General features: G+C 35.9%; 1 protein-coding gene across 1 annotated transcript; it reads left to right on the plus strand.

Moving 5' to 3' along the window:
* Positions 1-23,472: 23,472 nt before the first annotated feature.
* Positions 23,473-23,905, plus strand: LOC116859220 (40S ribosomal protein S24-like). The gene has a single exon (XM_032844340.1). It carries the CDS (start codon positions 23,488-23,490, stop codon positions 23,881-23,883), a length of 396 nt encoding a protein of 131 aa, XP_032700231.1. The 5' UTR covers positions 23,473-23,487; the 3' UTR covers positions 23,884-23,905.
* The last annotated feature ends 475 nt before the right edge of the window (positions 23,906-24,380 follow it).

A 24,380-nucleotide genomic window follows, 5' to 3' on the forward strand; every position in this document is an offset into this window, starting at 1 on the left:
TATTTTCACACCTCCCTTCCCTTTTTTCCCTTCTCCTTATTCACACCTTCCAAACTTAATGTTTTAACTTAGGGAAAATAGGGAAAGACTTAAGCAAAGGGATTGATTCCTTTCATTTCATTTTGTTTATAAGTTTACACACAGTTGCAGTTATGCAAAAAATCTACCTACAGTAAGACAACACATATTCTCTCATTTCTTTAATTAGGAAGAGTATGAAAACCGAAGAGTCTACTCAAACCAAGAGAATGGAAGGAGTGACACATACTTCAAAATGAACTAGCACACAGATTTTCTGTGCCTCAAGGTCAAATAAATTACTAATACAACTTAAATATTTTTGTCCCTGAGGAATGGGAAATTTAATGGTTTCCTTGTCTCAAGCAACAAAGGAGATATATAAACCTCAGGAAGGATGGACTGGGGAAACTTCACAAGCAGACATTTGATACCAAGTTGAGCAATTTGATTGCCTGACACCCTGGTTGGGTGTTATTTATCTGTTTTTAAAATAGCTTTCCCAACTATTAAATTTCACTTGACTCTCTAAAAACTTATCTCACTTGAGATACTATGAGGTCAGGATCAGAATTTGGGTCACTATCTTATTTAATACCGTATGTTTTCCCATGATGATAAAGAGAAAAGATATTTTTGGGCCTCTTGCCTTCAATAGTCCAAAATTTTGGTTAAGCACCTACTATAGGAAAAGCACATTATTAATGAATTCCTATTTGTTTCTTACTACCCTGTCCCATCCTGAGTTTGCCTTTGATCTAAGACTTTTTGCTTCTTAAAGACTATGACTTTCACTAAGTGTCTGCTCAGCCACTTCCTGGGTTTTAGCAAATAATTCTATCAACACTAATTTTCAATAGGCATAAGCCAGGTCCCTACTTGCTGTGATATCAGAAAACAATGAAAGGGAGAAAAGTCAATGATCCTGAAAAGGAACTAGAAAGAAGCAATGAAAAGGACCACAGTGATTCACTGTTGTAAAGAGTATCAAATAATCTTGCCAATAAATTACCTGGAAGTAGACTCAATAGTTAGAAGAATTTAATTTTGCAGGGGAAAAAAAGTGCTATACGTGTTTAGAGACTATAAAGTCTTGGCATTTATTATGAGAGACTTCTGAAAACTTCCACATGAAGACATAAATATTACTTATACGTCTTTTATTGACATTAAGATTTACTCATACATATTCTGATTTGTTTAAAAAAATTAAGCACCTCGTTATGCTAAAGCAAACATCAAACAAACATTATACCTGTTTTGATTTTATTTTTCCATCTAAACTTAGTAAGTCACTAACATTTTTAACTTTTGTGCATATAATCTCAGTATTTCCACAGTTTTTATTACATCACAGGATTTCTTGAGTGGTTGTCAGATCATATTTTTGTAATAATGTTTTTTGGAGATTTTAACTGCTTCTATAGTTAGCAAGGAAATAACTATTTTTGTTTGCATTGATGAACACTACAGTATGATTTGTCCTGAGATAATGGATAGTTTTTTCTGTATTTGATAGCTTTTCCTATCTTTTTCTTAAAATAGCAAATTTTAGATAATCCCTTACTTACATTGTCCTCCTTTCTAACATAACACCAACTAAAGTTAAAAAAAAAAAAAAAAGAAAAAAAGCATACTGGATTCCAAAGTCAAAGTGTCAGATAGTTCTCCAGGATGACTGGATGATCCATATTCCTAAATATTTGCATTCATTTAAGGACTCGGGAAAACTGCCACAAATAATGGCTGTAATTATTACAGTACATTTGTTCTCTAAATCGACTTTAGGGAGAAAACGTTATGCTGTTATTTTTAGTGATGATATAAACTAGGCTCTTGAATTGAGGGATAGCTTCCGAACTGACCTGGAAAGGAGACATAGCTACTGCTGCTTCAATTATATTAATATGGAATACCTTACTATTTTAAGACCTATTTAGTCTTCTATTTTCTGGCTGGGAAATCACACGTTTGCCACCCCTTTAGAAATTTAAATACTCTATAAATAAAGAAGGAAATGTGATTTATTTATCTGCTTTATATTTTTCTTTTTCTAATTATTTTAACATAATCCATTTTAATTGTTTATTAATGTTGAAATTTTACTTGGACTTTGCAGATGTATAGCTAAGTGCATTCAGGATTTCTCATGAAATTAAGGTGTAGGTCTTTTATAGATCATTTTGTAGTAATAAAAATCAAGTTCTTCTAAATCAACTGAAATTTTATAGATTCGTCACTGAAGCCCAAAACTGATAGCTTTATTCTCTGTGTCAGTCCTGGAAGAGTTAGCCCAACAAGAAGGGTGGTAAGCTGACTTTTGTATTTTTTTTCCTGATTATGATCTTAAATTCCTTATTTCCCAATGCACTTGTGTATCTGAGTTAAAACCAAAACACAATGTTAATAGTACTTGCATATAAACCACCCTTAAAGTCTTCTTTCAGTTTTGTTTTTGCCACACTTCAGTTTACATTATTTCTATTTGGGGACAGTTTTTTTGTTTGTTTGTTTGTTTGTTTGGCTAATTGCTTGCTTCCCCCCTCCAAATTATTTATATGAAACTGAATTATCTGGCTTAGTGGCTGCAATTCATTTTTTCCATTTTTGAAAGTAGAGCATATTTTTAGAAACATAATAGTGTAAAGAAAAAAAAAAACACATGGTAAGAGGATAATGGCACCAAAAGTAAAGAATAGAGATTTGTATGGTTATGATACTAAATAACTACAGCAGCAGCAACAACAATAATAATGATAGTGTTACTAGATGCCATTTATATAGCATTTATCATGAGCTTTATACTGTTCTAAGTGCTTCATGCACACTAACTCATGTAATTCTCACAACAGTGGGAATAATCAAGACAAAAAGAGGTTAACTAATTTGCTTAAAGGTCACAATGGAAAGGTCATGAAGGAAAAATGGAAAATTTAAGTTTAAGCTAGAAGATTAAAAATAAATGCATTTTAGGAATGTTGTTAAGTGCAGCTACTGAGGAGTGTAGGAATTAAAATGTTAACTCTAGGCTAGATATCTTTCACTGCAACAAAAGGTATTTGATGAGTTTATAAAGACCTTTCCCCCCAGATCAAGTAGATTACATTTATTTAATACTTTTTGGCAGGAATGGGTTTTTGGCTGAAAGCAGTTTTGAAATGTGGGATCATGCAAGCATAATGCATTGGAAAGAATTCATAGTATTTTTAAAATTTATTTTTAATTATTATTTTTTCTAAGTAACATATAATTGTTTCAGGGGTACAGGTCTGTGATCTTGAAGGGAAAGGCAAAGAACCAAATATGGTCTAGACTGGAACCTGGCAGGTTTAGAAGAGCTTAGGTAAGATTTGTGCTCACCACTAGAGCCAGTGAATCCTAAATGTTTCTTAAAACCCTGGACCCTCTAAGTCTAGGAGAGTCAAGTTGGTCAAGGTTTTGTCCTGTGTCCAGATATGGGTAACACTAAAGCAGTGAGAGAAAATAACGCAGTGAAAAGAGACTTACATAGAAGAAAGACAGGTTTACAAATGGAAAAGTCAGTCTTCTGTTTACTATGGTTTAATAACTATGGGTGTCATAAGACTCCTATAATACATTTTTTAAATGTGGGTCTTCAATATATGATTCTGTTTTCCCTTAAGATAATATTTAAATTGGGACAACTATATTAATAATGAAAAAAGTAAGATGTTAGAAATAGTCTATATGTGTTACTGCTACATATTTATTATAGAGATTGTAAAAGAGACAAGCACCATCTCTTAAAAATCTTTCCCTTCAATTTTTAAGTCCAAGTATATAATTATTGATGCAAACTTGTAAGAACTTTTTTAAGTTTTGTAACTGACAGGCTGAACATAATTACTAATTTCTTCCCAGAATTTCTGTCTTTGATAAACTTGTAAGAGCTTTTTTTCTCAATAGATAGATACATGATTGAAAAATCACCAAAAGAAAATACATTTTTAAAAGATGAAGATATTATCTAAGTGGAAAACTGGCAAGCTTTAATTGAGAATTTTTTTATTATTACAAATTAAGTGAATGATTAAAAATGCCAGGGAACAGAAGATTGTTTCATATGGCTCTCTGTTCAATGTGGATTGCCAGTGTGGGAGAAAATCCTTGTAAATCTTAGCATTGCTCCCACACAACCACCTACACAGATGATCGCTTGACTTTCATGCTAACAATAGATGTGTTAGTAGAGCTCTCACCATCTGCAAAATGAACTGCACTTAAAAAAAAGTAACTGTATCAGACAGTAGTAACTGCTTATATATTGTTATTAGCATTTTATATTTACATTTAAAAGGTAAGAATTTAAGCAGTGATGATTCCCAGTTTAAATAAGGTCAGTCCCTGTGATAGCTCCCAGATTAAATAGTCCTAGATATCAGATAAAGTTGTTAGAAAACTTGACTTTTGAAGAAATTTGATTAATTTCTTTCTACTTAAAATTCATCTGTATCCAAAAATGCAGAATATAGATTAAATGAATTCTAATATACTTACTTCTTCAGTAGTAATACTTAGAATCATGTACATTATTTGTTATAAACCCCTCTACAAAGTCTAATTATCACAGCTATCCTAATTTTTTCTATAGAATTCCTTCAAAGACACATTTACTTGGGTTTCCCTGCTCTTAAATCTATTTTATTAACAGTGCAGAATGAGTATTATAGAAATAATCTTTATATTATTAGAAAATACAGTGGCCTCTTTTCCCTTATTGACTTTTTTGTCAAGAATGGAAGGGTACATGATTCCACTACTGGGACTTATTCAAAGACTCAAAGGCATAGTGTTAGAAAATGAATTATCTGGATTCTTTGTAGGAAATGGAGTAGCCTAAGGCTTCATATGTATACCCTGCTCACACTTGTAAGGCTGGATGTGACAGAGAGGACAGCAGGCATGTGACTGATGGAAGGCAGGTTGAGACCCATTTTTTTCAACCCAACACAAACAGGTGTGATACTATTTTGTATTGGCAAAGTTCCTATGTTTCCAACCCACGCATTCAAACATTTGGCCTGAATAATTTCATCCTTTCTATAGATGACTAAAGCAGTCTACATGAGCTGTGAGAGTTACTGTAACCCCAAAATATCATCCTAAATAGCACTGCCTAAAATTTTGTGATGAAATGTTCATTTCTTTAATATACATATACCTTTTTTTTCTCTTATTTTTTAAAGTAATCTCTGTGCCCAACATGGGACTCAAACTCACAGCCCCAAGATCAAGAGTCACATACTCCACCTACTGAGCCAGCCAGATGCTCTTCATTTCTTTATTATCAATGTTGCCTTTTCAAAGCCTATTTTAATGCAGATGATTTTAGAAACAGTACTACTTAAGACAATATTAACTTAGTATGATTTAGTTTTACCTAATTTATTTTCCCTCTTAAATAAACTATAGTTTTAGAAATATAATAGAAGGAAATTTAGAATTAGAAGGAAAATAAAATATCATCTAGTCCAAACACTTCATTTTACAGATGATAAAATTGAAGCTCAAATAAAGGCTCTTATACCTAGTTAAGCACAAATCTAGAACTAATCCCTAAGACTCCTGACTCCGGTCCAGTGCTTTTTCCATTATACTATCATAAAACATTAAGAGAACAGTAATCTTTTGGGGTGAAGGTTAGGGGGTGCTGGAAAGGAATAGAAAGGGGAAAAAAGTAGAGAATAGGAGGTATGCTGATCCCTTGCAATTATTTGTCTAGGGTTGATCCACATAACAGAGTCATTAGTAGGATTGAGTTTAATTATACCAATGTTAGATATGTAGGTCAGTTAAGTTCACAATACAATGGTACCTTTTTGCTAAAGTTCAGCAGTAACAAGAAGTCTCATAATTCCAGGACTGTGGAAATTTGCACTCACATCATTCCCATCCAAAAAGCTGTGAATGTAGAAAAAGATAGTGATAGTTGTTCAAATATCCTGTGTATTAGCCAGTTCTGCTACAAAAGCAAATTGTTGAAGATTAGGAAGTATATAAAAGGAAGGTCATTTTTTCTAAGGTTGGGGGTTAATATTTTTCTTCAAAGTCAGAAAATAAATAAAAAGAATCAGGCTCAAAGGTAATAAGCAATTCAAAGGCAATAAAACCAAAAAATTCAGTTCTTAACAGTATACACTTTATTCATTTAGGAAAAAAAGTCTATATAATAAATTCAGTGAATAAGAGTAGCCAGAAAATTTGAAACATGTGGTAACTAATCTAGATTATATATTTGGTAAGTCTTAATACATTTAAAATGACAAAATATTTTCTTATTCATGTTTTATTAGTCAAGTTTTATTCTAACTTGACTAATATTAGACAGATCCATGGAACTTTAGGAAATTAATTTTATCTTCATTGGTTAGCTCCATTGTATACTGTATATGTGATGAAAAATAAACTCATAAATTGGGTAAAACCAGTTAATGAAAACTGCTTTGAAAATAGTAGGTAATTGTTAATATTTGTTAGGTAAGATATTTCTTAAAAGTTAAAAGGAAATAAACTCCTTTTAGTTTTTTTAAGTTAGAAATCATATTTGTTGTTCTCCCTGTTTAGGAAATTGATGTCTAATAAGATAATGCAATTAGAATCAGAATAGTCTAGGATAAGATAACTTCAAAATCTCAGTGGCCCCAGAAGGTGTCATTGAAATTCACAGGGGAAGCTGCAATAAAGCATTATTGAGTCAGTGCCCTTCTTTGGCAAGGTGGTGTCACTGGGGTCCAGTGAGAAATGAACATACACACGCACTCAGTTGTCATGATACACATCAATGCAAGACTGGCTAATTAAAAAATTAAATAGAAATCAAAGTTATAATACAGGATCTCAGATGTCTAGGATACAATAAAATATTACTCATTATACCAAGAACTGTGAAAATCACAACGTGACTGAAGAAAATGAATCCATAGATGCTAACACTAAGATGAATCAGATTTTGAAATTATCTGACAAGGACTTTAAAACAGCCATCATAAAACTGTCTCATTGATAATATGACATGATCATTTTAATAGATGAAGAAAAAGCATCTAAGTTGAATGTCCATGATTTAAACTGTGGAAAAAATAGGTATAAAAGGAATTTATCACAATGAGGGCCATATATGAAAATCCCATAGCTAACATGATAATCAATAGGGAAAAACTGAAAGTCTTCCTTCTAAGAGCCAATACAAAGCAAGGATGCCCACTCTTCACCACTTCTACAAAGTACTAGAAATCCTAACCAGAGAAATTAGAGAAGAAAAAGAAATAAAAGTCACCTGAATCAGAATGAAATGATCTCTGTTTACAAGTGACATGATCATATAGCTAGAAAATTCTTAATATTCAACAAAAAGAAAACTGTTAAAACTAATAAATGAGGGCAACCATCTCAGGTCCTCTCTCTCCTGGGAGCTTTTTACTATCTCTTTGCTATTACTCAATAAACCTTGCTTTGCTAACAAACAAACAAACAAACAAACAAAAACTAATAAGCAAATTCAGTAAAGTTTCAGGGTACAAAATCAGCATAAAAATCAATCACATTTTTATACACAAATAGCAAACTATTCAAAAAAAGAAATTAAAGAAACATTCCCATTTACAGTAGCAACAAAAATAATAAAATATTTAGTAATAAACGTATGAAAAAGATAGAAGACTTATACACTTAAAAATGTGACACAAAGGGGGGTGCCTGGGTGGCTCAGTGGGTTAAAGCCTCTGCCTTCAGCTCAGGTCATGATCTCAGGGTCCTGGAATGGAGCCCCGCATCAGGCTCTCTGCTCAGCAGGGAGCCTGCTTCCCCCCCCCCCCCGCCGCCTGCCTCTCTGCCTACTTGCGATCTCTGGCTGTCAAATAAATAAATAAAATCTTCAAAAATGTGAAAAAAAGGAAAGAAAACCTAGATAAATGGAAACATATCCCATGCTCATGGATTAGAAGAATAATATTAAAATGTCAATTCTACCTAAAATATTTATAGGTTTAATGAAATTTTTATCAAAATCCAATGGCATTCTTTACAGAAAAAAATTGTAAATCCTAAAATTCATACAGAACAACAAAAGATATTCAACAGTGAAAGCAATCTCAAGCAAGAATAAAGCTGGAAGAATAATATTGCCTGATTTCACATATATTAAAAAGCTATAGTACTGAAGATTGTTTGATACTGGCAGAAAGACAGACATAAAGACCACTGGAACAGAATAGAAATCCCAGAAATCATACATCTGTTGTCAACTGATCTTCAGCATGGGTGCCAAGAACACACAATGGGGAAATTATAGTCTTTAATAAATGGTGTTGGGAACACTGGGTATCAACATGAAGAAGATTGAAGTTGGAACCTTACCTCACACCACATAGGAGGAAACATAGTAAAAAAGCTTCTTGACATTTGTCTAGGCAGTGATTTCTTTTGGATATGGCAAAGGCAACAGAAGCAAACATAGACAAGTGAGGTTGTATCAAAGTAAAAAGTTTCTACACAGCAAAGAGAACATTCAAAACAGTGAAAAGGTAACCGGTGGAATGAGAACAAATATCTCAAAAGTCGTACAGAAGTTATATGAAAATGTGTTCAACAGCACTAATAATCAGGGAAATAAAGTCAAACCATGATGAGATATCACCTCAGACCTGTTAGAATGGCTGTTATCAAAAAGATATATATAAAAAAAGGTAACAACTGTTGGTGAGAATGTGGCAAAAAGGGAGCATTGTGCACTGACAGTAGGAATGCAAATAGGTACAGCCATTATGGAAAACACTATGATTCCTCAAAATAATTAAAAATAAAACTACCGTAGGATCCAGCAATCGCACTTCTGTTTATATATCCAAAGGAAATGAAATCAGTATTTCAAAGAGATAATCTACACTCCCTTGTTTATGGAAAGAACCTAAGTGTCCATTGATGGATGAATAGATAAAGAAAGATCACATGTATGTGTGTGTGTGTGTGTGTGTATATATATACACACATATATATATGTGTGTATATATATATATGTATATATGTATAGTCAGCCTTAAAAAAAGGTGATTCTGTTATTTGCAACAACATGGGTGAACCAAGGACATTATACTGAATGAAATAAGCAGTCACAGAAAGGTAAATACTGCATGATCTCACTTATATGTGGAATAAATAATTAGAATTCATAAAACAGAGAGTAGAGTGGTGGTTGCCAGGGGCTCTGGGGAGAGGTTGGTTAAAAGGGTACAAACTTTGAGTTATGAGTTTCTCAGGATCTAATGTATAGCATGGTGGTTATAGTTAGTTAATACTGTACTGTATACTTGAAATTTGCTAAGTGAGTTAATCCTAAGCATTCTCACCACACACATGAAAACTATATGAATTGATGGTTATGGAAACTCTGGCCTCTTGATACCTATCTGTTTAACCTGGCTGCTCTCACATTCCCCTCTAAGTGATTCCCCTATCCATTCTGGGCCTTCATCAATCCCCTTAAATCTATATTGGCCAGCATCCTCAATTTAGTCATTTCTTTATTTCTTCTTGTATGTGCCCTTCTAAACTTCACCATTATATCAATTAGAGCTCTAAATAATTACTTTGTTTACTCTTGCCCCTGGGCTGCTAAGCTTTACTAAGAAAAAAAAGCATATAATTTTTCAACAGCACCATTAAACTTATGATTTCTTGTTCATTCTGATTCTTCAACACCATATAATAATAATTTCATCTGACTAAATAACTGTCTTCCCATTAACTTGCGTTGATTGTGCCATATCTTTGCTACCTTCCTCAGATCTCCTTACCTTAAGTAAACGGTTTGCTACATGAGAAAGAAAAGATAGGACATCAGTTTACTGAGTATTTCACATTTATCCCCTTGTTTGCAGAAGTATCTGTAAGAATTCTCACTGCCCCCTCATTCCATATGTTCTGAAAAATGTGTCCATTCTCCTCATCAAAGGCAAACTTTTTCTCTGCATCCCCACTTATTCTTGCTTCCTGGGCCCATGGATTATCACTCTACTCTTTATCATATTAAACACCTCCCTTCTCCATTCAGTCCTGTACTACCAGATGCCCCTGTCTATCTTCCAGGAACCAAAACCTCAGAATATATGACTAGGTTGATTACCTTTATTCCCTTTCTACTCTTACTCTTATTTTCTTTTTTAGTTTCAGGGATAGAAGTTAGTGATTCATCAGTTGCCTATAACACCCAGTGCTCATTCCATCAAGTGCCCTCCTTACTGCCCATAACCCAATTACTTCATCCCTGCCATCCACCTCCCCCCACAACCCTCAGTTTTTTTCCTATAGTTAAGAATCTCTTATGGTTTGTTTCCCTCTCTGTTTTTTTTTTTTTTAAAGATTTTATTTATTTATTTGACAGAGAGATCACAAGTAGGCAGAGAGGCAGGCAGAGAGAGAGGGAAGCAGGCTTCCCGCTGAGCAGAAAGCACAACATGGGGCTCGATCCCAGGACCCTGAGATCATGACCCGAGCCGAAGGCAGAGGCTTAACCCACTGAGCCACCCAGGCGCCCATCCCTCTCTGTTTTTATTAGAGTTCCTTCCCTTCCCCTGTGTTCATCTTTCTGTTTCTTAAATTCCACATGAGTAAATCATACATATTTGTCTTTCTCTGACTGACTTATTTCACTTAACATTATACCCTCTAGTTCCATCCATGTTGTTGCATTCTCCAGTATAGACCACGTACTGGATTACAAATCAGGTATCAACCAGTATAAAAAGACTGAGATCAAACCATGCATATTTTCTGACCACAACACTATGAAACTTGAAGTCAACCACAAGAAGAAATTTGGAAGCACCACAAATACATGGAGGTTAAAGAACACCCTAGTAGATAATGAATGGGTCAACCAGGAAATTAAAGAAGAATTTTTAAAAATACATGGAAGCAAATGAAAACATGACTGTTCCAAACCCCTGGGATGCAGAAAAGAAATTACTAAGAGGGAAGTATATAGCAATACAGGCCTTCCTTTGAACAACCTAACCTTACACTTAAAGGAGCTGGAAAAGGGAGATGGCTGGGTGACTCAGTTGGTTGAGCATCTGCCTTTGGCTAGGTCATGATCCCAGGCTCCTGGGATTGAGTCCCACATTGGACCCCTTGCTTAGCAGGGAGCCTGCTTCTCCCTCTCCCATTCCCCCTGCTTGTGTGCTCTCTCGCTCTATCAAACTAATAAATGAAATCTTTAAAAAAAAAAAAGGAGCTGGAAAAGGAACGGCAAATAAAGCCTAAATCGAGCAGGAAAAGAGAAATAATAAAGATTAAAGCAGAAATCAATGTTAGAGAATTAAAAAAAAAAACCAAACAGAACAGATTAACACAGTAGGAGCTGGTTCTTCAAAAGAATTAACAAAATGGATCAACCCTTAGTCAGACTTAACAAAAAGAAATGGGATTGCTGGATCATAGTATGGTTCTATTTTTAATATTTTGAGAAACCTTTATATTGTTTTCCAAAATACCTGTACCATTTTGCATTTCCACCAACAGTGAAAAAGTGTTCCTTTTTCTCCACATCCTCACCAACACTTGTTGTTTCTTATGTTTTTGATTTTTAGCCATTCTGACAGGTACGAAGTGATACCTCATTCTAATTTTCATTTGCATTTTCCTGATGATTATTAACATTGAGCATCTTTTCATGGGTCTTTTAGCCATCTGTATATCTTCTTTGAAAAAATGTCTATTCAGATCCTCTTCTCATTTTTAAATCAGATTTTTTTGTTGTTTTTGACTTATAGAGTCTATGTATTTTGCATATTAACCTTTTATCAGATATCATTCAGTGTTCTTACTTGTAATCAGTCTATTCAGATTTTCTTTTTTTAAGATTTTATTTATTCATTTGATGGGAAGGAGGAATCACAAGTAAGCAGAGCAGCAGGCAAAGGGAGATGGAGAAGCAGGCTCCCCTCTGAGCAGAGAGCCTGATGCAGTACTGGATCCCAGGATCCTGGGATCATGACCTGAGCTGAAGGCAGACACTCAACGGAGCCACCCAGGTACCCCAGTCTATTCAAATTTTCTGTTGTTCATGATTCAGTCTTGGAGATAATTTTCTAGGAATTTATCTATTTTATCTAGATTGCCCAATATGTCGGTGTATTTCTTTGTATTTCTGCGGTATCAGTTGTAATCTCTCCTTTTGCATTTCTGATTTTATTTGAGCCGGCTTGCTCTTGCTCTCTCTCTCTCATTCTCTCTCTCTCTCTCTTTTTTGCTAAGTCTAGCCAGAGGTTTTTTTTGGTAAGTCTAGCCAGAGGTCAATTTTATTTAGCATTTCGAAGAACCAGCTCTTAGTTTCATTGATCTTTTATCTTCTTAGTTTCTATTTCATTTATGTCCTCTCTGATCTTTATTATTTCCCTCCTCCTACTAACTTGGGGCTTTGCTTGTTCTTTCTCTGTTTGCTTTAGGTATAAAGCTAAATTGTTTATTTGAGATTTCTCTTGTTTCTTGAAGTAGGCCTGTTTCCTCTGAACTTCCCTCTTAAAATTGCTTTTGCCACATTTCATAGGTTTTGGCATATCATACTTCTGTTTCTGCATATCTGTAGGTATTATTTTTTTTTATTTCTCCGTTGATTTCTTCTATGACCCAGTAGTTGTTCAGTAATATGTTGTTTAACCTCCATGTATTTTTAGTTCTTTCCATTTTTTTCTTATAATTGATTGCTAGTTTCATACCATTGTGGTCAGAAAAGATGCGTGATATGCTTCCAATATTAAATTTATTGAGACTAAAGTTTTGTGTCCTAACATGTGATCTATCCTGGAGAATGTTCCACGTACACTTGAGAAGAATATGTATGCTGCTTTTGGACAGAATATAATGTTCTGTATGTACTAAGTCCATCTGGTCTAATGTGTTGTTTAAGACTGGTGTTTCCTTATTGACTTTCTATCTGGATGATCTTTTCAATGATGTAGGCTGGGTATTAAACTCCCCTTGCGTTATTTTGTTACTGTTAATTTCTTCCTTTAGATCTGTTAACATTTGCTTTATATATTTTGGTGTTCCTATGTTGGTTACATATATATTTTTAAATGTTATGTCTTCTTGTTGGATTGACCCCTTATCATTCTGTAGTGCCCCTCTTTGTCTTATTACAGCCTTTGTTTTAAAGTCTGTTTTGTTTGATATGAGTATTGCTACTCCAGCTTTCTTTTAATTTCCAGTTGCATGGAATAACTTTTGCTATCCCTTCACTTTCAGTGTATGTCTTTCCTTCTGAAGTCTCTTATAGGCAGCATATAGATAGGTCTTGTTTTTTGTGCATTCAGAAGCCCTGTCTTTTAATTGGAAAATTGAGTTTAGTTATATTTAAAGTAATTTTTATAATCATGCACTTACTACCATTTTGTTCATTGTTTTCTGGCTGTTTTATAGTTCTTTTCTGTTCCTTTTTTCTCTTTCTTTCTTTCCTTATGGTGCGATGACGTTTTTAGTGTTACCATGAGATTCACCTATATCACCTTGTACGCATAATAGTCTATTTTACAAGGTAGTTTTGTTTTTAGATTTTGAATCTACCTGGATAGCACTTTTCTATGTTTTTTGATATTTTAATTTTCAAATATATATATGTATATATATATATATATATATATATATATATAATTTATTTATTTGACACAGAGAGAAAGATCACAAGTAGGCAGAGCAGCAGGTGGGGGGATGCGAGGGGGGAAGCAGGGTCCCTGCTGAGCAGAGAGCCAGAAGCTGAGCTTGATCCCAGGACCCTGAGATCATGACCTGAGCCGAAGGCAGAGGCTTAATCCACTGAGGCACCCAGGTGCCCCTCGAATATATATTTTAAGTTTTTATTTAAATTCCATTTAGTTAACATATAGTGTAATATTACTTTCAGGTGTACGACATAGGTATTCAACACTTCGATACAGTACCTAGTGCTCATCACAGTAAGTGCACTTCTTAATCTCCAACACCTATTTAACCCATCTCCCCACAAACCTCCCCAATGGTAACCATCAGTTTGTTCTCTATAGTTAAGATTCTGCAGGCGCCTGAGTGACTCAGTGGGTTAAGCCTCTGCCTTTGGCTCAGGTCATGATCACAGTGAGGGTCCTGGGATGGAGCCCCACACCAGGCTCTCTGCTCAGCTGGGAGCCTGCTTTCTCCTCTCTCTCTCTGCCTACTTGTGATCTCTTGTCAAATAAATAAATAAAAATCTTAAAAAAAAAGATTCTGTTTCTTGGGTGGCAAGTTAAATCTGAACATACTCTAAGACTCAACTTTCTTACTCCCCACCCCCACCTTATACTTTGTTTTTTTTTAAGATTTTATTTCTTTATTTGACAGAGATCACAAGTAGGCAGAGAGGCAGGCAGAGAGAGAGGGTAAAGCAGGCTCCCTGCTGAGCAGATAGCCGAACTCGGGGCTCCATCCCAGGACCCTGGGATCACGACCTGAGCCAAGCAGAGGCTTAACCCACTGAGCCACCCAGGCACCCCACACTTTATGTTTTTGATGTCACTTTTTATGTATTCTTGTTTATTAATTCACTTGGATGTTTTTCTACTTGTAGGTGCTATCTAATTCACTTACAAAGTTAAAGCTATAGTCTTACAAATTGAGAAATTACATATAAAGAGACAATAATACTAATTCTTTCTGGTTTCAGCTGTAGTTAGTAGTCTTTTTTATTCTCCAGATGGTAGTCTTTAGCCTTAGCAGTACAGTATTGTTTTATTTTCTCGTGGATGCTCTGGGGATTAAAATTAGCATGATAATTTAAAATAACCTAATTCAGATTAATACTAACTTAATCTCATTGTGTACAGAAACTTCACTCCAGTTTAGCTCCAGTTCCTCCTCTTCCTTCATGCTATTATTGCAAACAAATTACATTTTTATTATGTTATATTATGCATATCTTATACATTATATTTACTATGCCTTATAAACCTGTCAACACAATTTTATAATTATTGCTTTACACACTGTCTTTTAAATCATATAGAAGAAGAAAAGTGTTACTAAGAAAAATACACTGTTTTTTATATTTATTATATAGTTATCTTTACTCATGCTCTTTATTTTTTTATTGAGGTATGATTGACATATAAAAAGCTGGTACATATTTAATGTATACATGTTGGTGAGTTTGAAGATAAGTATATACCTGTAAAGTCATCACCACATACATTACCATAAACTGAACCATCACCTCTAAAAGTTCTTTCTCTCTCTTTTGGATAAGCATCAGTGAAACTATGTACCCTTTGACCGACACATCATGTAGATTTGATTTACCATCTAACCTTCTTTAGTATTACTTGTAGGGTAGATCTGCTTGTGGTGAATCTGTTTTTGTTTTTCTGGAAATGTTGTAATTTCTTTTTTCATTTCTGAAGAATAGTTTTGCTACATATAGGACTTTTGGTTAATAGTCTTTTTCTTCAGGGCTTTGAATATGCAGTCCCACTGCCTTCTAGCCTTCATGGTTTCCCAGATTTGGGGGAAGGCTTGACAATCACTTTTTCAAAAAGGTAGAGGTAGTACAAAATCATTGCTCTATAGCGAGTAGTAGGTTTGATTGCTGGGAGATGCAGCCCAAGGGGTGATGTAATAATCTTCAAATGTGACTCATGCAAACTGAAGTCTAATGTCAAGTAGAAGGGTATTCCTTCAGGTATTCAACTCCACCTAAATATGTCACAGAACATTCCCAAATAATGAAATATTTTTAAGCAAGTAAGCATTCACCAAGGACACACACTCTGCGTTAAAGAAAACCAAGATGGGGAACTACATATACAAATCAGAGAGAATGGGTGTGATGTGATCAGGAAGTTCAGCTACCGTGCTGGAGAACTGTAGGAGTGGAAGAAAATGGTGAGAGGTTGGTAGTGACCACATTTTAGTAAGCCCTTCAAATAACCCCAGGGGAAGTGGACACAATACTTATGTATACGGTGAAAGATAAAATCTATTTGCTTTCCAGGTATGTGTTAAAAATAAGGGAATTAGGGACACCTTTGTAGGCCCATTTCTCAAAACTCAGTCCCTCATCAGCCTAAGGACAGCCTGAGGGAAAGAGTGAGGGATGATGTATAGAAACTCAGTAGTCATACTGGTAAGCATATATTTGTCCAGGAAATGGGACAGGAGCAGGCCTCCTTATGGGCAAACAGAAGAGCAATGAACCCACAAAATGAGAAAGATTTACATAGAAGAGACTTTCTGTCTCTTCATTGACACTCTATGAGTTATCTGACCAGGGAAGTGGAGCTGAGCTAACATTTTAAATAAATATGAAAAAACTACTGATTTGAAGATTGACATAAAAGCAGGCTATAGAGGAGTGTTTCCTTGTGGGGAAGAAAGGAACAAGCTTTGAGGTCAGATTGTACTGATTTTATACGATAGCCTGGCTACTTTGTCACTTTATTAGCTTCCTCATAGTTATGGGGGTTGAATTCTTTTTAAAATAATACTTGTGTATATCACTTGCTATTTGTGGCATTGTAGATACTCAATAAATTATTATTATTTATCAGTCATAGAATATTTCACTGGCGGGCGCCTGGGTGGCTCAGTGGGTTAAGCTGCTGCCTTCAGCTCGGGTCATGATCTCAGGATCCTGGGATCGAGGCCCGCATTGGGCTCTCTGCTCGGCGGGGAACCTGCTTCCCTCTCTCTCTCTCTCTCTCTGCCTGCCTCTCTGTATACTTGTGATCTCTCTCTGTCAAATCAATAAATAAAATCTTTAAAAAAAAAAGAATATTTCACTGGCATAAGAAATGAAATAAAGGTTTTGCTCAAACATTATTTTTCTCTAGCAATTATTTCTAGAACCTATGAGGGACATTGTGTTGGATGATGAATAGAAACTCCTGCAGGAATCAATGTTGGTGAGTCCCCACACAATTAAATTCAGGATCATGGTGGGAAAGGAAGTCAGAGGAATATGTAATATAAGCATTCAGTATACAAATGAAACTGAAAAAATGCAGTAGTAAGTCAGGTTTTGGAGATAAAATGTAAAATTCAATAATCACAGGAAATTAGTGGACTGTATAAAACCATCTTTAAAAATATATTTATTTATTTGAGAGGAAGAGAGAGACAGTGAGCATGAGCGGGGGAAGAGGCAGAGAGAGGAGAAGCAGACTCCCCGCTGAGCAGGGAGCATGATATGGGGATCGACCCTGGGACCCTGGATCATGACCTGAGCCAAAGGCAGATGCTTAACCACCTGAGCAAGCCAGGCACCCCTATTTAAAACCATCCTATTAAAAGTTTGAGATAAATGTTTTTAAAAGCAAAACAACTGGCCATTCAAGATAGCATTCTAGATCCTTTACCTCCATTTTCTTCTTATTAATATATAAGATATTTTTTGATACCCTAGTTCAGGCTCTTACTACTCTTACATCAACTGTTGCAATAATAACCCAGTAATTCTCATTGTCATCAGATGTTTGTTTCTATAGAACATCTGCCACACTTCTTCATCCATCTTTCTTTCCATTTATCCATTCATCCTTCCACACAAATATTTATCCATCTACTAGGTAGTATGTTCTGGGGATCTATTAAAAATTAGTACTTTAGGAATTCCCTATTCTCAGTAAATACTGAGTCCTGTGAGGAGGGTGCATAAGTAACAAAATGATAATGTAATATGATAAAATGAGTACTTGTAGGGATTGGTTGATCTAATTATATTATACCTACATATCGAATTATTATGCAGCTCTGCATATTGGTAAGTGAAAAGGGAGATAACAAAACAGTATATAATGTTTCTACCATGGTGTTGATATCAGTATATCTACTGTCTATATGAATACGAATTATACAACTGTATTTTAGGTAACTATATATATATGTGCATGAAAACATAATGATGTTTATCTTAACAGGGCTTATAGTTTTCTGCTAAACTGTCAGAGTTGGGGGTTTTCCACCTGCCTCTTAACTCTTTTGCAGACTGAATTTTTTACAGTAAGCATGTATTATATGTGTAGTTAGATTTATAACCTAAAAGCTGTACAGACAATATCCAGTTGTGCTTGACTTGTGGTTTCAGTGAATCTCAGTCCCACTTCTTCCTAGACATTACCTGATCCATTTCTGCCTCACTTCTTAATCTGAAGAATGGAGGAAATTATAGTGCCTTCTTCATAGAGTTGTTGTCAGCATGAAATGATAACCCAGTTAAAGTCTTATTTAGTGATATATGACAAAAAGTAAGCATTCAAAACAATCTGATGATGGAGAGAGGAGGAGAGGAGAAGAAAAGAAGAAAAATTAACCCATTTAAAGCTCTCCTGCCATAAATCTATCTCAATAAGGAGTCTCACAGTCAAAGAAACCATAGACTAGGGCTTGTCCTCTCTTTTAAGCTACATTGTTTTCGCAAATTTGCCCAGTGGCAGGCCCTCCACTAACTAGCACATCTCAGGTGGTTCTTATGATTGTTTCATATAAATCAAAGACCAGAGTTGGCCTATGGAAAGAATGGAGTGATGGAGGTAGTTATCAGGAGTCATTGGCCATACTGTCAAAGATCTGTCTCACCTCAGAGGGACCATGGATCAAAACCCAGCTTCACACATGAATGAGAGTAGATGTGCACGGAATACATTTCCCAGTGAGATGTCCTTCCCTGGAGTCTGGTACCAGCTGATGTTCCTTGTGTGGATCTTAAAGTGCCTAAAGGTGTCCAGGTGTTCTTTTTTAACAACTAAAGCAGTATATCTAGAGTATCAGGACAAAGGGAAAATAGCAAAAAGGAAGTGAGAGTTGTAGTGAAAATGGTACTATGAAAGTTAGTGTGCAGTGATTCATTTGAATTTGACTCTGCTATGAAGAGTCCAGGGAAACTGTAATGTTATTCAAAGCAAAGTTATACTATTGTATCCTTCTCAATCATGTTATGGTTTTATGATCTTTGTTGAAGAAGTTGAACCATACTCCCCAAGTTTGAAATATAATCTTGAGGAAAGATGAGCACCTTTTGACATGGCAAGAAAGCTGCAGAGGACCTGAGACAGCTTGTGGAGTTGGGACATGACTATCTCAAAGGTAAGCTATGTGGAGAGAAGAAGCTGACTATGCCTTGTTGCTGTGCAAGACCCCACGGTTACTGAACATTTTTGTTGGAAGGAGGAGAGTAATGGTGAACAACAGTGATAAGGTAGAGACTTTAGGCATTGTAATTTTTATGGATGCAGAAGATTAAGGATTGTGGTATTTTTTGTGCCTTCAAGTTTGTGGATTAAGACTCTTGTACATTACATGTAGGGACTTCATTCAGGTTTACTAAGAGTTCTTATAGCACTTAAATGTAACAGGGACCAATTTCACCCCTACTGCTGCAATTTACTCATTTTGAGATCATGACCATGATCACATTTTAAAAATTGCACATAATTATAACTATAAAGCCTCAGAAATCCCTTCACACATGTAGCATAAAGTAGATTTTAATGAGAACAACTTTGAAAGACTTATAAATACTCACTTAGGACCTCTAATAACTTGTAGTTGTCAGAAGGAAGGGGGGGGAATGAAGCTTTGAATCTGCTGAAAAGTTTCATTTCTCCATCCTTCCAAGGTGATACCTAAAAATAGAGGCACCTGGGTGGTGAAACTTAAGAAACTTATTTCAAACGAATAAAAACCAAAACCAAACAAAAAAGACCTCTTTCTAGAACTGGAGAGGCACAAAGTGGACAATACCACCATAGTAGTACTCTGATATCAAAACAACCTTAATAAATCAAGATATGGGCTAAAATGATCAAAAATGATGTAAGTATAAAGAAGATGTGGTTCATATCTACAATGGAATATCATGCAGCCATCAGAAAGGATGAATACCACCATTTGCACTGACATGGATGGAACTGGAGGGGATTATGCTAAGTAAAATAAATCAAGCAGAGAAAGACAATTACCATATGGTTTCACTCATATGTGGAACGTAAGGTATAGTGTGGAGGACCATAGGGGAAAAGAGGGAAAACTGAATGGGAAGAAATCAGAGAGGAAGACAAACCATGAAAGACTCTGGACTCTGGAAACCTAATTGAGGGGTTACAGAAGGGAGGTAGGGAGAAGGGTGATGGGTATTAAGGAGGGCACGTGTGGTGATGAGCACTGGGTATTATATGCAGCTAATGAATTGTTGAACTCTACATCAGAAACTAACATTGTACCATATTCTGGCTAATTGAACATAATAAAAAAACAGAATATAGGTGAATCTGTTTTGCCGGTGATGCAGTGATTCATCAAAATTTAAAGGTGTTTTCTACTGACGATAAACCTCTTTATCCAGAAGAAGACACATTTGAATTTTGTTTGAAACAGTGTAATTGAGGCCAAATAGCAGGTACCTGTGACATCCAAACATTTGCAGATAATGGACGTTTGTGATTTCAAAACAAACAGTGGCAGAGGGACTATGAATTATTGAATGTAAGTGTTAGAAGAGGCTAATAGACATTTAAGTCAGAGAACATACTTAGTAAATTTGGTAAAGATTTTCTCAGGGGCAAGAGTGCAGTCATACAAAAATGGAAGACGTTGGCTCCAAAAACAGTAGCCTCTGGGAACTTAAAACTCAGAAATCCTGGATATGGCCCTTTTAGAACATATTAAGGCAAGCACAGAATTGAGCTGAACTATCTGTGAACTATTCCCAAATAGTGATGCTACTCTAGGAAGGGGAGAAGGTTGAGGTAGTTGAACTCCACGGATCAGGGAAGCCAAGCATGGACAGTAGATTTCAGTGACATGGTATCTCCTTGAGGTACCCTTGCCTCAAGGAGAAGCATGGCCAGCTTCTTGGTTGTATGACCTGTGCAGTTGCACAGGGCATTGCACTTAGAAGGGAGCTACACTTGGTTTAATTCTCTGCTGTCAGTGTCTTGAAATACTTAATAATTTTCTAACAAGGGGCCCTAAATTCCATTTTGAAATGGGCCCTACAACTTGCATATATTTCAAGGCATACAGAAATTTTCTTGCAAGATGTTTTTCTTCCTGGTACCTAGCACAGAAACATAGAGCTATAAGACTAAAGGGACCATATTAGCTGGGACAAGAGACATCTCACGGGTGTTAAATGTAGCCAGACAGTGATGCTTTGGGACAGTGGAAGGCTCTGGAAATGTTTATGGAAGCTTGACCAGAGTGGTAAAATTGGATTTCAGACATTCTTGAATCACCCCACATCCCAGAAGGATGGGGCCAGAGTCATAAATAATTGATTTAAAGAAATAAAGAATCTCATTCTCTCTTGCCTAACTGACTTTGTGGACTGTGATCTGAATCCATTATGAGACAGGGGAAAGTCTTTTGCAGTAGGAGTTCAGAACTCAACAATACATACTAACTGTACAAACTTGAACTAGCCACTTAAAAATTTCATGGATTTTAAAAGCAGGATTTGATCTGCATATCAGAACTTATTCCATTTTAGAGTGTAATGAAATTTTATAAAAATGTTTTATAAATTAAAAATAATGATACAAAAATAAGATAATGATTTGTTATCATGAGTTTGACTTTTGTTGCCACACTTGAAATATAAACTTATGAACATTAAATTGGTAGAAGGGAAGTGCTCTAAAAATGTTGAAAAGACTTTAAATTAAAGTGCCTTATCTTGTAAAGACAAAGACAAAGTAGATACTGGGGCGCTTAGGTGGCTCATTCAGTAGTGTCTGACCCTTGATTTCAGCTGAGGTCATGATTTCAGGTTCAGGAGATCAAGCCCAGCATTAGGCTCTGTGCTGGGCAAGAGTCCTGCTTAAGATTGTCTCTCTCCCTCTCTCTCTGCCACTCCCCCTGCTCATGTGTTCTTTCTCTCTCTCTCTCTCTCTGTCTCTCTCCCTCCCTCCCTCCCTCAAAAAAAAAAAGATATGCACTGAAATCTGTACCATTATAAAAAGAATAACATAATGTGACATATTCATCACATTCTTGAGTGATAGAGCAAGGAAGCATTCTTTGAAGCATGCCAGAGGTATCATACGAATGGAGAGAAACCCTAATTTGAGCAATAGACAATAATTTACGGGGTTCACCAATTCTAGTAGCTATAACACTGAAAGATAAAAAAACTCAAACTGATACTAGATAAATTAGTGGTGATAAACTACTAAAAATACTCTCAATAAGAGACGCCAAAATATTTAGGTATATATTCTTAAACCATGACGATAACATTTGTTCTAAAGAAAAGATTCACAACAGCTGTGTTTTTGGTTTTGAAGGGGATAAAACACCTTATTGATATTATAAAAATCTAATAGAAACAGAAAGAAGATAAAGGAAATCTACACATAGATGAGGGCAATAGTAAGCGGTCAAGGAAAATAAGTCAGACTTACATCAAATCAGTTACTTAGGACATCCAGCCTCACTAGCTGCGGAGCCCCAGGGAGATAGCCAGACTGGAGTCCTGATGAAAAGGCCTGGGCAAAACATCCTACCCTAAGGTGACAGTTCCATCTGACCATCCCCATAAGGGCCATATTTATAGGACAGATGATGGAATCTGAAGTTAAACATTTGCTTGCCTACCTGCAGTTTGGAGAGAGCTGTGTTTCTATGTTATCACGTCTTTACAGCCTCAAGGAGCCTGGGCTAAGTATGCTTGCCTCTCCTCCTGGATTCCATTCCAGGGGGACCAGCCCAGCCTGGATCCAGAGGGCATGGGATGTAAGGCAAAATTTATAGCTCTTGGCATCCAGGCCAGAAGGGCCAGTTCTCACCTGGAGTCTGGCTAATGTCAATTAACCAGGGTCCTAAGGTCTCTCATGAAGCACAAGTCTCACAAACAATATTCTTTCACCTGCCTTTGAAGCTCAGGGTGGTCAGTCATGCAGGACAAATCAAAGAAACCTCCAACCATACAATACAACCTCAAAAAGGGAAATTATTGGATTTTGCTAATTTTGCATAGCACCTAACAGAGAGAATACTTCCTTCAAGGGCCATAGGCATGTTTGGTAATTCTTAAACTCTTAATTTTGTGCTCCCTCAGAATAAAAGTATGCTCTGAAAATTATATTTCAGCCTGGCTGGCAATACTGATATGCCCTATATTTAATTTTTAGCAGAAAGCAGTTTTTCATCCTAAAGGAGCCAGGTATACACTCATGAAAACAATAAGCTCAGAATTAGAAGTTCTAATCCAATAATAAGTGATACTTATAAGTTGAATATTAGTATTCAGCAATATCATATCATGCTCCACATAACCGACAAAAGCATGGCAATGTTTTCATTCTCTTGAAAGAAAAACCACAGCTCAGAAAGGTTAACTGATTTTCTGAAAGAAACTGTGCCTTCTCACTGAGAGCCAAGTGTTCTAAAGTGCTCATTAAAACTTAAAAATAGTTTTTTCTCTCCGGTGCTTGAAACTCGGGAGCCATCATGAACGACACAGTAACTATCCTAACCAGGAAGTTCATGACCAACCGCCTACTTCAGCGCAAACAAATGGTTATTGATGTCCTTCATCCTGGAAAGGCAACAGTACCTAAGACAGAAATTCGGGAAAAACTAGCCAAAATGTACAAGACCACACCAGATGTCATATTTGTATTTGGATTCAGAACCCATTTTGGTGGTGGCAAGACAACTGGCTTTGGCATGATTTATGATTCCTTGGATTATGCAAAGAAAAATGAACCCAAACATAGACTTGCAAGACATGGTCTGTATGAGAAGAAAAAGACCTCAGGAAAACAGCGAAAAGAACGCAAGAACAGAATGAAGAAAGTCAGGGGGACTGCGAAAGCCAATGTTGGTGCTGGCAAAAAGAAGTGAGCTGGAGATTGGACAACAGAAGGAGTAAAGATGCTGCAGTGGTTTTATCTGTGGTGATTGTGCAGATTTTTCATGAGAGGATTAATAAAGTAAGAATGTTAATGTGAAAAAAAAACTTAAAAATATGAGTTTTCACTATGGAGTATTATGCCTCCATCAGAAAGGATGAATACCCAACTTTTGTAGCAACATGGACGGGACTGGAAGAGATTATGCTGAGTGAAATAAGTCAAGCAGAGAGAGTCAATTATCATATGGTTTCACTTATTTGTGGAGCATAACAAATAGCATGGAGGACATGGGGAGTTAGGGGAAGGGAGTTGGGGGAAATTGGAAGGGGAGGTGAACAATGAGAGATTATGGACTCTGAAAAACAATCTGAAGGGTTTGAAGAGGTTGGGGGGTGGGAGGTTGGGGGAACCAGGTGGTGGGTATTAGAGAGGGCACGGATTGCATGGAGCACTGGGTGTGGTACAAAAACAATGAATACTGTTATG

The sequence above is a fragment of the Lontra canadensis genome, unplaced genomic scaffold (genome assembly GCF_010015895.1).
Source record: "Lontra canadensis isolate GAN:19392208 unplaced genomic scaffold, GSC_riverotter_1.0 scaffold151, whole genome shotgun sequence".
Taxonomy (NCBI): domain Eukaryota; kingdom Metazoa; phylum Chordata; class Mammalia; order Carnivora; family Mustelidae; genus Lontra; species Lontra canadensis.

Excerpts from the sequence above, each read along its gene's own strand:
- LOC116859220 (XM_032844340.1), top strand. The coding sequence starts at position 23,488 with ATGAACGACACAGTAACTATCCTAACCAGGAAGTTCATGACCAACCGC.